Raw genomic sequence first — 15809 nt, 5'->3', positions numbered from 1 at the left:
AATACATAGGCAACAACTCGTTTGTTAGATTGTTTTTATCCGCCATCAGGTTCGGACTTGTATTGCTGCGCTCCGGTTCAACACCATTCTTCAGGTTCCCCTCTGTGCACAATCCATTCTACCCTCAACTGCATTGTTTTCTTACGCGTTCCCCTGTTCTCTGCGTATCGAATCGGTCAACAATTTCTCCATCTTCGATCAAAATCCTTGTGAGCGGCTGTTGGGCCTAGCTGCGTCATGCCTAGCCGCGTCGGGCCAGCCTTCTGCTGATGGAACGTACTCCATTCCAATTCTGTCCTCGGTGCCACGCCAAGTGCCCTCTCTCCGGAGCAGAAGGAGGACGGCTGCGACGCGTGTAAATCTTTCGGTCCAAGAACAGTCTGCACGATCGTCGGGCTCAATGACGAGAAATGCAACATCTAAGCATTCAACACCCTCCGGATATCTACAGGGAAGATTCTGAGCAAGAGGAGATTGAAGCGTCCGCCGCAGAAGAAGAGGCCTTCTCTGTTTCAGAGTCTGATCCTGATCTGGAGATCGATCTGAAGCCTGAAGATGTGTCTCTGGGACAAGGTGCTGTGAGTAGGGAAGACCCCTTGCCCCCTAAATACTTTTCCAAAATGCATAAGGCTTCAGCACCACCTCTGCCTTCTGGCCAAGGTTGGCACTTAGACATTGTTTTCGACGGCCGCCTACCGGCTTGGCACTGTAACAGATCGTCAAAATCATCTTCAGATCCGAAACCATCAGGAGCGAAGGACGATTCTAGTTCGGAGCCAAAACCTGCTCCGAAACAAAAACACGCTTGAGAACCGAAACCTTCCACTCCCATAGATAAGTCGATTGCGATGCAAAAAAACAAAGACAGCCTCCCTGAGTCTCCAGAACCAACTTTAGACATTTTTAAGGCCATACTAAGCAGAAAAAGAATTATAATAATCCTGATACAGGGCATAATTCTGCTAAAACACCATCAAAAAGCAAACGTCCTTCAGAAGACCATGCGTAGGACACTGGCTCTATATATACTACACCAAAATGAGGTATAGTGTCTATAGAGTCCAGGTGACACCAGAGGTAGGCAAAGGTTAAAGTTAGATAGAACCATGCTCTCTTTGTGGTAGAGTGGTTGAGCAGTAAGGCAGTATCAGAGGACAGTGTTAAGCATTTTATGTACACACCCCAGTCAGCAAATGAATTCACACACAAACTGAATTCTAGGCCAATTGTTTGTGTATAAAAAAAATATACTGTTTATTTTTAGACCCAAGCAAGCCTGGCACAGGTAAGCATAAAATACTTTTCAGTAATTAAGTTGCTGAATATAGAACAGTTTGAAAATGCAATAGAACTTGTACTTTGTTTATTTTACAGGGGATGCAGTAGGTTGCAACACTTAGCAAATACAGTACTTTGGAATGAATAGGCTTTTTCAGTAAATTACAGTAAGTTACTTTGTACGTTACTTTTCTTAGTCCGTGCTGGATACCTGGATTCAGCACTGGGACATTTCCTGTAAACAGGTAAGTAAATAGGTTTTGGTTATTTGTGCGATTTTATAAAGAATATTTTTCGATTTCAAAACTCCACACTAAGAAACTTATTGGAAGAAAATTTTCAATGTTATCCTATGGTGGAAAAGCAGGTTATCAGTTCACAGGTAAGTAATTGACTGTGGGAGTTAAGGTTCTGGGGTTAGACTCGGGGGTCCCCCAGTGTCAGTGATGCTCTCTTGTTACACCCTCAGCTGCACTAGGGCAGCTGGGTGCAGAGTGTTGAGGCCCAATGTTATCCAATGGCGGTTAGGGGGCCTCCAGTTGGTGGCTGCTTGCAAGCAGGCCACTGGGTTGTGGGAGCAAAGCTCCTAGGGTTAAGGTCAGGGCAAATGGGGAAACAAAGGTGCACCCTCAGCGGCACTGGGGCATCCGTGTGCAGAGTGCTCTTTCAACGTCGGGTGCCCTGTTTTCTATGGAGAACCTCCGGTTTACAAAAGCACTACAGGCAGGGAGATGAAGGACTTCTGGGTTGCCCACCACTTGGAGAGGTAAGTTGGGAAGTTAAGGGTTGGTTAGGCACCGTCGGTTTGGGCACACAAGGCCGTGGGGCGTCTGGTGCAGGGGTGCCTTTTGGGATCGGATCTTCTTACCAGCTCCTGGTCGCGGTTAGGGGGGGGCCTTCTAGATTTAGGCTGCAGGCGTGGGCTAGAGGCAGGTCAGGGTTTGCCTGATCTCTGGTCAGGATCACCGGGGTGACCTCCTTGTGGTGTTTTTCCGCTCGGGCCGGGTTCGGCGGGTGCAGAGTGGGCTGGATTTGCGGTCTCTGACAGCTGCCAGAGGTTGCAGTTAAACAAATCCGGTGTTCACGGGAGAAGCAGTCTTTGGAAGTGAAGGCAGGCAGGTCCTCCGGGGTTTTCGAGGTTGCTGGCTGCTGGACAAACTGGTATTTCGCCTGAGCAGGTTCGAGGGGAGACAGGCCTGTAGGGCTGGGGCCAAGTCAGTGGGTGTCTTCCTCTTGTTAGCTGGCTGCACGGCTGTTCGTTCCTTCTTCTTCTTTTCTTCTTGTTGTTGCTGGATCTGAGGAAGTAAGGTTGAGGGTGCCCCCTAAATACTAGATTTAGGGGCGTTATTAGATAGGTAAGGGCAGGGACCAATGAGTCCCTTACCTGGGGTGGGTACACCCCCTATCGTATCATCCTCCAGTAGGGGGGGGGGGGGGGGCAGGATCCTGCCCCTGGTTGGTTGGGTCCCCCATCTTCAAGATGGCGGAGACTCACAGTTGTCGTTCACCTCGCCTCCCCCACCTGAGGGGTGGAGTTGACAGGGTGGGCACACCTCTTTTCCTCACTTGTTTTTCCCCCTGGCTCAGGGATGTGTGCCATGTTGAGTCTTCACTTTGTTCTGCACCAAGACACGCAGCCTGTAAAAGCAGTGTGTGAGTGACAGGGTACAGGGCCTCTAACGGTGGCCCAATAAGTGCTGCAGCCCTTAGAGGCCTTCTCTGGTCACAGTGCCCAGGGTACCTGTGGTACCATTTGCCAGGGACAGACATGTGCCCAGAGATGACAATTGGGTTTAGGCTTCAATGCAATTTTAGGGAAGGAACATAAGCCTTGGGTACCTGATTAGCAGGAGCCCAGGGCACACTCAGTCAAAGAACATCAGCAATTCAGCAAAATGTGGAGGCATACCATGCAAAAAAGAGGGCACTTTCTCACAGCAATTAAACAAACCACAAGGAAATGCTATGCCTCAAAATGGAAGCGATACACCACCAGGTACACAGCTAACAATCAAATAAACTCAAATCAACACACAAGAACCAGTAATCGTATGCCTGACTCATCTCCTAGACAGTCACATCACCTACTCAAGCATAAAGGTGCACCTCGCTGCCATAGTAGCATACACCAGGGGAAGTACTTGCAAGAGCTTCTTCACAAGGCCTGTCATAAAACGATTCCTGGAAGAAAGTAAAAGAATTGCACCTCCTAGAGCATCTCCAGGCGCTAGCTTATCCCACCCCAGCAAGTATAGCCAGCATGCAATCTCTCCTAACAGTTTCAGTCGCAACACTCCCTCCCAGCAAGAGTGTTCATGCAACTCATAGGGATGATGGCCTCTTGCATCTTCATAGTACCCCATGCAAGACTTTTAATGCGTCCTCTACGAGAGTGCCTATCACGTCAATGGAACCAGGCTCAAGGTTACTTAACAGACCTAGTGTTGTTAGACGGTCGAACTCATTGCTCTCTGCAGTGGGGGAACACCAAAACCTTTCCAAGGGACGACCGTTCCTACAGCCAGTTCCTCAGATAATCTTGACTGCGGATGCATCGCTCTCCGGCTGGGGAGCCCACCTACTGCAACACACCATGCAAGGCAATTGGACGCTGCAACAAAACTTACTCCACATCAATCATCTGGAGTTACTAGTAATATTCCTGGCACTAAAAGCTTCCCAGAAGCAAGTAGCAAACAAAGCTGTATTAGTCCGCACAGACAACATGACAGCAATGTATTACATACAGAAGCAAGGAGGCACGCACTCCCTGCAACTATCTCAACTAGCACAGGAAATATGGAGGTGGGCCATACCTCAGAACATATTCCTTCTAGCCCAACATGTCCCAGGAGTACAAAATATGCAAGTACTTCAACCATTCTTTCAGATGTGGGGACAACCTCAGATAGACCTATTTGCCACCGACTAAAATGCAAAATGCCCAAGCTTCGCCCTCAGATATCCACACCCACTGTCCAAAGGCAATGCGATATGAATGAATTGGTCAAACAGATTTGCGTACGCTTTTCCACCTCTACCACTCAATCCACTAGTAGTACGCAAAGTACAGCAGCATTCTCTGACCCTCTTCCTAGTAGCTCCAACGTGGGCCAGACAACCGTGGTACACCACACTGCTACAACTGTCTGTAGTACCGCACCAAAAATTACACCTGTCTCCACACCTCTCAACACAGAACCGTAGAGAAATCAGACACCCGGACCCAGCTCAGCTCAACCTTGCGATCTGGCTCCTGAAGTCCTTGAATTTGGATATCTGAACCTTCCTCCAGACTGCATGAATGTCATAAAAGAAGCTAGACATCTAACCACGAGGGCATGTTATGCAGCCAAGTGGAGACGATTTGTAATATATTGTCACAATAACTATATTAATCCCCTAGATGTGTCTGTTCAACACATCATAGGATACTTACTGCACCTCCAAAGATGCAACTTAGCCTATACGTCTATTAGACTACATCTTGCTGTAATAGCCGCATATCTGTAAAACAGACAACATCTATCTCTATTCAGAGTGCCTGCCATTAAAGCCTTTATGGAAGGCCTTAAGAGAATAATTCCTCCCAGAGTACCACCTTCACCTGTATGGAATTTAAACGTCGGTCTCACACAGCTAATGGGGCCTCCCTTCAAACCCCTACACAAATGTGAATTACAATTTTTAACCTGGAAGGTTGCGTTCCTAGTAGCTATTACTCTCCTGCGCAGAGTTAGTGAACTACAAGCACTAACCATTCAAGAACGCTTTTTGCAAATGCATCAAAATAAGGTTGTTCTGCGTACCAATCCAACATTCCTGCTTTAAGTCATTTCTCCATTCCATCTCAATCAATCTCTGGAACTGCCCGTTTTCTTCTCGCAACCACAGTCAGTAGCAGAAAGAGCCCTTCACACTTTAGATGTCAAAAGAGCATTGCTATACTACATAGAAAGGACACAACCCTTTTGGAAGACAAAACAACTTTTTGTAGCTTTCTCACCACCACACAAGGGCAATCCCATTTCAAAATCTGGAATAGCCAGATGGATTGTCAAATGCATACAGATTTGCTACCACAAAGCTAAACGTATCTGTTCCTCCTAAAGCCCATTCTACAAGAAAGATAGGGGTTTCAATGGCATTTTAAGGGAACATTCCCCTAGATGACATCTGCAGAGCAGCCACATGGGCTACACCGCACACATTCACAAAACACTATTGTATAGATGTGCAAACAAAACAACAAGCTAATGCAGGCCAGGCTGTTCTCAAAACACTATTCCAAACTACTGCAACAGATAGGGGAGGTCGCCGCTAAGAGTGGGTACTGCTATATAATCTATGCATAGTGTACAATCTGCAGGTCATATGCCTTGAACGGAAAATGCTACTTACCAGTATGCATCTGTTCTTGGCATGTAGAGTTGCAGAGTTGTACATGCCTCCCCGGCTATCCTTATCTGTTCCAGTATTATCTTAATTAGATACAAATTACACGGGCATCCTTTCTGTACTTGCAAAGCTCCATCATTTCCCTAATGGCGAAAAACAATCTGGGGATGGAGCCGATGCCCATGCGCAATGTGGTCCTAAGGAGGAGTCACCTATCTTGTGACTTCCAAAGAACTTTTCAGGACAACAACAAACTGCAAACATCCGGGCCCAACACTAGGTGGCGATCTATGCATAGTGTACAACTCTGCAGCTCTACATGCCAAGAACAGATGCATACTGGTTGGTAGCATTTTCCTTACCAGTCACGTCTATGGAGTAGAGAACAGAAACGGCATCATATGAGCATCTCCCATACTTATGCCCTTGTGGAATGAGGTATTGAGTTTACTTCTACCAGCAAAAACAGGAGTAGGCTGAAATAGCCTTTGGGCGGACTGCATCGTGATTTGACAGTGTCTGGGGGCAGTGAAGAAGGATGCCCACTTATTTCACTATGGTATGCGAGTTTCGTAGGTTGTAGTTATGGAAAGCCTCATAGGTAATCTAAAGAGAGCCCCTGGCAGATTACATGCTGGTCGCATATGGAGCCTTAGCTGTGACACCCGGCTCCGAGCATTCGATCTGGTTTGCGTTTTTATAGTAGGCATGTGTGTGTTGATTGTGAGTGCCTGAACCTAGTGCCCTTACCTTCACTGTGGGATTTCTGAGGCGAGTGGATGATCTTTGAATTTCTTGTTTTCATTTTCCTGCCCTGCAGCATTTTGAAGGGAGCTGAGGGCAGTGGGTTGGGAAAGTTAAGGGATGATGCAGTATGTCAGTTTATGAATGTTCTTATTTTGTTCCTATTGACGGAATGATTCACTGTGAACACTTATCCATGACCTGCCTCACTCAGCCATCCTGTATTGTATTTGCTGTTGTTAAAACGCAACATATAACCTTTTTGTAAACGAATTGAGAAGCATTCTATGTTTTTGATACAACTACATTACCACTGCATTTTTACTGCATGCTGACATCTTGGTCTGTAAATCTTTGTTCCTCTGGTTTTGGACCAGTGGCCCACTTCTCTGTTAATGTTTTTTCTCTTTACCTACTTCAATGTCTTGCTCAGAAATCATCTAGTCCGATTGTGTTGCTATTACTGACCTCCTACACCTGTTGGTCTGGCTCTACCTGTCTCTATCAAGGTCTTTCCCTCCATCTCTGCCGCTGCCTGTGTCTTTCAGTCCCTGCCTTTACCTTTCACTGCCAATGTTTGGGCTTGAGCTGCCTTTGTTTTGAATTGCTATTCCTCTCTCTGGATTTGTCTGTACTGTCTCTGATAAACATATTCTCCTCCTGTGTGCTGATCACTGTTGCTCGCCCTTTGCCTCCCTCAGTTTTTAGACCTGCCCAAACTGACCCTAATGAAAAAACATTTGCTTACTCTGGTTTCCCCATCTTCCTCTCATAGCTGAGTCGTGGAGACAGCCTGAAGGAGGCCCATTCCATGGCAGATTGCAGCCGCCAAAACAATTACTGCTCGGAGCCAAGCCTGGAACCTGAAAACTTCCGTTCTCCAACTTTTGGGAAGAGTTTTCACTTCGATCCTCTTTCCAGTGGCTCCCGCTCCTCTAGCCTGAAGTCTGCACAAGGAACTAGCTTTGAGATGGGCCAGCTGCCATCCATCCGATCCGAGGGCACTACATCAACGTCCTACAAGAGTTTGGTGAATCAGACAAGAAATGGGAGCCTTTCCTATGATAGCCTCCTCACACCCTCCGACAGCCCAGACTTTGAGTCTGTCCAGACTGGGCCTGAATCAGTGGGCTACACTTCAGCTTTCCTCTCTGCTAAGATTGCACAGCAGCGGGAGGCTGACTTGCACCGTATTCCTGTACTTTCTGGTTCTCCCAAGGCTTGCCGGGAGGACTCACCTGTGCACTATGACAATCTCTCCCGGCAGATCTTGACGTCCCGACAGGAACGGGAACGCCTTCTCCAGCAATCTCCAACAAGAGAGGAGGAGCAGGGGATGGTGGACTCAGGCATTCAGTCCACCCCAGGCTCCAGCAATGCCCCTCGAACCAGTTCCTCCTCGGACGATTCCAAACGATCGCCACTGGTGAAGAACCCTTTAACACGTCCAGTACCTCCTAGGTATGGAAAACCAATGGACTCATCCTTCCAGAGTTTGCGGGGGCGATCTCTAGGGTCTCCAGACCATCAGCCATCACCGTACCATCCCAGCTTGGGCAAGTCCCTCTCATACAGTACGCAGAGGCCAGCTCATCTGTCTGGTGCCCCAGAAACCGAGGAGCTCAGCCTGCAGCCACTGCTTACCCCCAAGTAAGTATTACTTTGTTCCTCACAAATGCAAAGCCTGAATTTTATATTCTCTTAAATGACATATTCATTAATATTCATAAGCATATAGTCACACTCATTAGTTAGGTCCAGCAACTCCTCTAAAAAACTAGAAAAAAAATACACAGAATAAAGTGAATAGGAATATGTATGGGATTTCTAAACTCAACATCGATTATTTGTTTTAAAATATGCAGTATCAAAAAATGCATTCTAACATTAAATACCGGTCTTAAAGTTTTAGTCCCAATGGAGAAAATGAAAGTAACGTGTTCTTATAGCCATGCTGCCACACAGAGGAAAAAGCTGCACTGGCTCCTGAAGATAATTCATGTGACCACCACAATTCCAGTATGCAGCACAGTGATGGTTACTGATCTGTTTTGCTCCTTGTGAGACGTATCCCAGAACACAAGGTCCATGGCAACCAGTATCTGATAGACATCTAGCCATGGATTCTTTACCTTTGAATTTCCCAGGTGTCAGACTGGATCCGGAAGATTTTTTTGCGTGAGAAGTACCCCTGTGCGCCAGTATGTGGTGTCTTTCTACTCTGTGTGGCGTCGTCGACACCAGAAGTGACATCCGTGTCACATCCGCGTCACATTTATAGGCGCCACCTCTGATCGCTGCCGTTAGTTTATTTCTTTCCCGCACCAGTTAGCACTGATCTGGAGAAAGAGCTAATCCCTCCATCAGTGTTTGACAAAATTCTTTCAACATTTTTCTATTTTGAGGAATTCTTCCTCCTAGTGTTGTCGAGGATATGGGGTGCCTGTCATCGTGCCATGTAAGTAACAGACCCACACTTCATGTGTCTGTGGTGTCTTAAGCATGACCACGACTTAAAGTCGTGCTCGGACTGCCGGGCCATGGCACCAAAGGCTTTGAGGAAGCAATCCCTGAAGTGGCTAGCAGCCCAACAAGCGATGCAACGGAGTTCTCGCTCCTGATCAAGAGGAAGGTCGTGGAACCGCTCCAGGAACCGCAAGTCTTTTTCCTCCCATTCCAGGTCACGGTGCATTTGGGAAAGAAGCATAAGAAGTTGTAGCTTGCTTTGACTTCTCCTCTTTCTTCGGCTGATGGGACAAAGGAGTATCGACGTTCGAGGCACGGTTCTGCAAAATCGTTGCCAGGGTCGACTCCAAGCCTCCCAGCTTTTCCAGGAACCAGAGCGGCCCCCGCTCAGGGAAAGGAATTTTACGAGGCCATGCTCCGTGCATTAGAGAGGTCCGACCTCTCCAGCGTGCCTTTCGGCCCTGCGAGATCAGATGGGACTCCATCTGGTTCTGATTTGGCCTCACCTCCAGTTGGCCCCATTGACTCTTTCACATATCCGAACCTGCATCGGTCGTGCCACAGCGACCTCCCCAGACCCCAACTTCGATGCTCCCTGCGGCACCAGCCCATTTCTATCCACTAATCCAAAACTGAGTCGAGCAATGAAGATTCCAGCGCGAACATTACCCACATGTCCTAGGTCAGTGCCTGAGCCCTATTATGTAAGAATGGGAGTGGTTGCTAGACCTTTTCGAATACCAGTCAGAAGGTCTGGAAGGTATGGACTGGTGTGAGGAACTTGGTGATGCCATTGATCTGGACACATCCCCACATACTGCTATGCTTTCTCCCCTCTACCGTGAGTATGGAGGAGTTGGCGGCATATTCCGTGGTGGTGAAGAGGGCAGCTGAGATCCGGGATCTCGAGTTGCTCTCAGTGGCAGTCAAGATTAACATCTTCGTCATAGAATCATGGCTCCGCTCGCGACCCTGCTGATGTCCCTGGAGCCATAAAGGAGCCTCGTCAACGTGATGACGTCAGTTCCCTTTTTTCCGCACCTTCGGCGCTAACGGTTTTTCTAGGACTCTCCGTAGTTTCTCTTGCTACTTTGTGTTTCTGGCTGTATTCCTGTGCTGCTGCTTGTTTCCTTTCAAGGATGTTGTCGAGGAAGTCCGGGTTCAAGCCCTGCAGGGAGTGCGGAGGACATATGTCCATTACAGATCCGCATGAAGACTGCGTTTGGTGTTCGAGGGATGTGCCTGTTGTAGGAAAATGAAACTGAAGGCTTTGAATGAAAGAGAAGCGAAGCTCTTCATGGCAAAGATGAGGAAAGAGAAAAGAGGAAGAAGGTCGAGGTCACGCTCCAGGTCGAGCTCGAAATCGACGTCTGGCATGCTTCAAGATCCAAGAAGAAGAAGAGGCACTCTTCTAAACGCCATTTTGATAAAGAGGTGGCGCCGAAGTCGACTTCTCCAGTCCATCGACGTTGTAAGGACTTTGTGTCTCCTTCTCCCTCGAATCCAGCTTCTCGGGTGAGATCGGCTTCACCTGCAGCTTCTCCAGTTCCATCTCAGACGCCGGCTCCGTCACCAACTTCGGAGCATTCTCCGGCTCCAGTAGAAGAGGGTCATGTGCCGGATGAGCAGGCTACTCCATCGGATCTGCTGTCGGCGCCGGCTGCCCGAACACCGTAACACCTACATCGGAGTCTGTCCCGGGGGCCTACCCTCCATTTCCTGGCCCGGGTCAAGATCCTTTGCATAATCTAAATGCGATGTATGGAGTATTCTATAGACTTATGTACCCCTCTGGAGCGCCTTCGGGTCCCATGGGTCCATTAGCGTTTAATCTGGGGCTTCCTCAGGGTTATGCCCAGGCCCCGTTTATGCCATTTCTTCTGTAGGCGCCGTATTGGAATTTCCCGGCACCAAGGACGTATACGCCGTTTCCACCGTTTTGGAATTTCACCGGCACCGTCAGGTCGACCTCGATCGGCGCAGGCTGTGCCAACGGATCTGTGTACGACGTCAGCTCCAGGTCCTTCGGAGTCTGTCTTGGCTCCACCGGCGTCGGTGCCTAGAATAAGGTCTAGGAGAGAAGCCCAGAGGGTTTTGGAGGAGCAGACATTTCGCTTGTAAGAAATTGAGGAAGGTGAGGTTGAGGACTCTGATGACTGTGTTATGGAGTTAAGAGGCAAGTGGCCTTGATAGGTCTCCTGAGTGAGGGCTTTCGCCTGTATCTGAAGCTCCATCAAAGGATGTGGTCCCTACCACACCGTGATTACAAAGGCAGCAGAACTTTAGGACCTTCAGCTTCCTTCTGTTGAATTTAAATCTAATATTCTGACAAGTTCTTCACTCTCCTACTTCTGTTGTAGAACCTCTGCTACTGTTTAATGAGGCAATTATTGGAGGTCTGGCGCAAACCATTTTCGGCTCCAGCAGTGTCTAAGGCTATTACCAGGAGATACAGGGTGGCTCCAGGGGATCCTGACTTTCTATCATCCCATCCTTCCTCTAAGAGTCTAGTGATCAAGGCTGCCTGTTCAAAGAGGTCTTCTGGTGCCTTTCCATAGGTTCCAGCTGACAGAGTCAAAGACATTTGACCAGTCTGCTAAAAAGGTGTTTTCTTCAGCTAGCATGGCCCTTAAGTCAACTAATGCCAGCTGTCTTTTGGGACACTGTATCCATGCCCTAATGGATTCGGCGAAACAACTTGCCCCTAAATTGTCCGAGGAAGACAGAATTTTTTTTAATGAGGTGTTACAGGACACTCAAGCGGCTGCTCGTTTGGTGATTCAGAGTGGTTTGGACACGGCGGACTCTGTTAGCAGGGTCATGGGGTCTTCTGTGGCTGCAAGAAGTGGTGCCTGGCTTAAATCCCCAGATGTACAGGCAACTCTTTTGGATCTACCTTTTGATGGCTCTGGTCTCTTTGGCAAGAAAGCGGATGCAGCCCTAGACAGATTTAAGGATAGTAAAGCAACGGCCAAGTCTCTAGGTCTTCAGACTCCGCCTAGGGATTAATTGTTTAGGAGGTACAGAGGTTTTGGGAGATCGTCCTTTCGGTCCTACAAACAACCTCAGCAGCAGCAGCAGCAGCAAAACACCTTGTATAGATCCTACAGGGGCAAGAATAGAGGTCGCCCACGAAGTAGTCAGCCCCCCTCCTCCTCCTCCTCCTCCTCCTCTACCTCCCCTCCTCTACCTCGCCTCCTATTGCCACAGCAAAGCAGCCCTAGATCCACCATTCTGGGTCATGTTGGTCCTGTGGGGGGGGTCGGCTTACTCATTTTCTGCAAGATTGGGAATCGGACACTACAGACCTTTTGGGTTCTCAATCTTGTGGAGAATGGGTATGCTCTTCCCTTTCGGGAATTCCCTCCAAATTACCCTTCTTGCCAAGGGGCTTGCTCAGAGCACCACCTTCTTCTCCTGCAGGAGGAAGTTCTAACTTTGTTGAAAAAAGGTGCGATAGAGGTGGTTCCAGAGCAGGAAAGGGGTCAGGGGTGCTACTCCCGATATTTCCTGATACCCAAAAAGGATGGCAGGTTACGTCCAATCCTGGATCTCAGGATCTTGAACCTTTTTCTGAAGCAGGAAAAGTTCAAGATGCTCAGCCTTGTGCTGGTTCTTCAAGCGCTGCAACAGGAGGATTGGATGGTGTCGATCGACTTGCAGGACGCGTACTTTCATATCCCGATCCTGAAGTCGCACAGGAAGTATCTCCGTTTTACAATAGGGGCACAACATTATCAGTTTGCGGTCCTTCTGTTTGGACCTACTACTGCACCTCAAGTCTTCACCAAGGTGATGGCAGTGGTGGCAGCCCATCTCAGGAGATCGGGGATTCCAGTTTTCCCCTATCTGGACGACTGGCTGATCAAAGCAGAGTCGCCGGAGAAGGTGTCATCATCTGCAACTTACAACTCAGCTGTTGTACAAATTGGGTTTTTCGATAAATGTGCCCAAGTCTCACCTGGTGCCCTCTCAGCCCAACCTGTTTTTAGGGGCGGTACTGGATGCTACTGTCTGTCGAGCATTCCCTCCTCCATAAAGGATTCTCGACATTCAGGAAATGATTCCCTTGTTTTACAATGAAGCAGTGGTTCCAATCCTGAAGGTCCTACGCCTGCTCGGTCTATTTGCTTCCTGCATTCTGTTGGTCAACCATGCACGCTGGCACATGAGGGCGCTCCAGTGGTGCCTCTGCAGGCAATGATATCAGCACAATGGAGATCTCGGGGAGTCTGTGAGGATCTCCAGAGAAGCTGCAGTGGATCTGTCTTGGTGGAGCGTGGAAGGCAATCTGTCTCAGGGAAAGCCTTTTCATCTGCCTCCATCAGTGGCCACAGTGATAACGGATGCATCCACTCTAGGGTGGGGTGCTCATCTGAGGGACCTAGAGATGAAGGTTCTTTGGGCTCCAGAGGAAAGGTTGCTTCACCTCAACCTTCTAGAGTTACGGGCGATACGTTTGGCACTCAAGGCCTTCCTCCCTTCCCTTTGCGGTCAGTCGGTTCAAGTCCTGACTGACAACACTACCGCGATGTGGTATGTCAACAAGCAGAGAGGTGTTGGGTCGCATTGTCTCTGTAGAGAGGCTCTGTTCCTCTGGTCCTGGGATCAGGACCATCAGATTTGTCTGATGGCAAATCATCTAACCGGAGTTATGAACGTGCGTGCAGTCAGTCTGACGGCAGTTCTCTGCCGACCACGAGTGGAGGCTCCATCCAGAGGTGGTTCATCACGTCTTTCGGACGTGGTGGAACTCCTCGGGTGGACCTGTTTGCCACTCACGAGAATGCTCACTGCCCTTCATTCTGCAGTCTCCAGTATCCGATGCAGGGAGATTTGGGGGACGCGTTTCAGTTGAGTTGGGGCTCACAACTCCTTTACGTGTTTCCTCCCATACCCTTGATTCCTCGGGTTCTGAGGAAGATGCGCCAAGACCGGGCCCAAGTCATATTGATCGTCCCGGATTGGCCAAGAAGGGTGTGGTACACAGATCTTCTCCACCCATCCTCGTGCTCTCCGCTCGGTCTCCCTCTCAGGGCAGACCTTCTCTCGCAGTCGCAGGGGCAGGATCTGCACCCCCACCTCTAGAGCTTACACCTTCATGGCTGGAGATTGAACAGGGCAATCTGAATTCTTTCTTTCTTCTGACGTGGTGGATGTTATTTTGTCCGCCAGACGTCTCTCCACCAACTCTATCTATTCCTATAGGTGGTCAAAAGCGGTCGCTCCTCACGCTGCTGCCTGCTCAATAATTGGTATCGTAGCGCTTACTGCCAGACTGCTCATTGCCATTGAATTCAATTGCACACTGCTTACTGCAATTAATTTTGCCTGATTATATCGATCTCGTAGCGCTTTACTGCTAGACTGCTCTTCAATTATTATTCAACTGTGCATTGCTCGCTTTGCCTGCTTTAATTATTTGTGCCTGATTGTGCCGGTGCCACTGCCCATTTAATAGCGATTATTAAGGTTGTGCCCCAATCTCGTCCTGTTTTGCTTTTGGTTTTGCTGCCATTTTGGTGTTTGTTGTTGTGCCTCCCAGCCCGGCTCTCCACCCCGCTCCCGCCTCCCAGCTGCTCCTCCCTCCCACGGAAAGTTAAGGCTCTACCCACTGAAGGTGCGCCAAAATTAAGCCCGTCTACGCCAGTCTGCGCCTGGACCGCGCCCAGCACCAAACCCCCTGGCCCCCGCAAAATCCACTCCACCCGCATAACGTACGACGCCACCGCCCTCTCAGCACTAAACCCCGGCCGTCTCCCAGTCTGCTACCAAGCCGCCCCAGGACACACCCATGGACCCTTCACCTGCCACTCCTGCAAGTTCGACAGCATCAGGACCCACACCAAATCCACAAACTCCAAACAGAGCTCCGTAACTAACCACCTGAAGTGTATCCTGCTCAATACCCGCTCGGTTCACAAACACGCAACTGAACTTTGGAACCTACTAGACACCACATCGCCGGACGTCGCCTTTCTTACAGAAACCTGGATGAACGCCTCATCAGCGCCCGACATCGCCATAGCCATCCCGGACGGCTACAAGATTATCCGAAAGGACCGCATCAACCAAACAGGGGGAGGCATCGCCATCGTCCATAAGAACACCATCCGCATCACGACCAGTTCTGATGACACCCTCGCAGCTGCCGAACACCTTCACTTCCAGATTCACATCGACCCCAAGACCACACTCGGAGGCACCCTCATCTACAGACCACCTGGCCCCCGCACACAATTCAGCGAAGACATCACGGACTCCATCAGCCCACACGCCCTCCCCTCCGAGGACTACATTCTACTGGGAGACCTCAACTTCCACCCGGAAAAGAACGACAGCAACACCACCACCCTTCTGGACAACCTCGCCAATCTGACTCAAACAACTTGTAGACACCCCCACCCACTATGCCGGGCACACGCTCGACCCAATCTTCTCCTCTAGCAAGCACATCTCCTTCAACCACGCCACAGGACTCCATTGGACGGACCACAGCTGCGTTCACATCAACTACAAAAAGACCACGACCCACAACCACCCACAACCAATCCCCCGCAGAAACTGGAATAAAATTACCACCGACCAGCTCTTCACATCGCTTCATCAAAACCCTCCTACCAAATCATAACCAAGCAGCCATCAACCTCACACATTGGATCACCCACAGCGCTGACGAATTAGCACCCTTGAAAAAACATCAAATCATACAAGGTAGCAAAAAAGCCCCCTGGTTCAATGCAAACACCACCAACTGATCAGAACCACCAAGACATCAGCATTAAAGGATCGACTCGACAACAACGCCCACAACAGCAAGGAACTATTCAACATCGTCAAAAAGTTTACCAACCCCACTGCCGGCACCAACGACATCACTCCCTCTCAAGACCTCTGCGACTCTCTAGCCTCGTTCTTCCACA

The 15809-nt window shown here is 49.2% G+C and overlaps 1 protein-coding gene across 2 annotated transcripts in view; it reads left to right on the top strand.

Moving 5' to 3' along the window:
* The window catches only part of LOC147667594 (palmitoyltransferase ZDHHC5-like), a 483616-nt gene that overhangs the window by 397370 nt on the left and 70437 nt on the right, over positions 1–15809 (top strand). For both annotated transcript variants that reach the window (XM_086948798.1, XM_086948797.1), the window contains exon 10: positions 7196–8070. In XM_086948798.1, the coding sequence (XP_086804924.1) occupies positions 7196–8070 (875 nt within the window). The remainder of the gene's footprint in view (positions 1–7195; positions 8071–15809) is intronic.

This window comes from Lissotriton vulgaris, unplaced genomic scaffold, assembly GCF_964263255.1.
Source record: "Lissotriton vulgaris unplaced genomic scaffold, aLisVul1.2 SCAFFOLD_409, whole genome shotgun sequence".
NCBI lineage: Eukaryota > Metazoa > Chordata > Amphibia > Caudata > Salamandridae > Lissotriton > Lissotriton vulgaris.
This window is presented reverse-complemented; position numbering and strand designations above follow the sequence as displayed.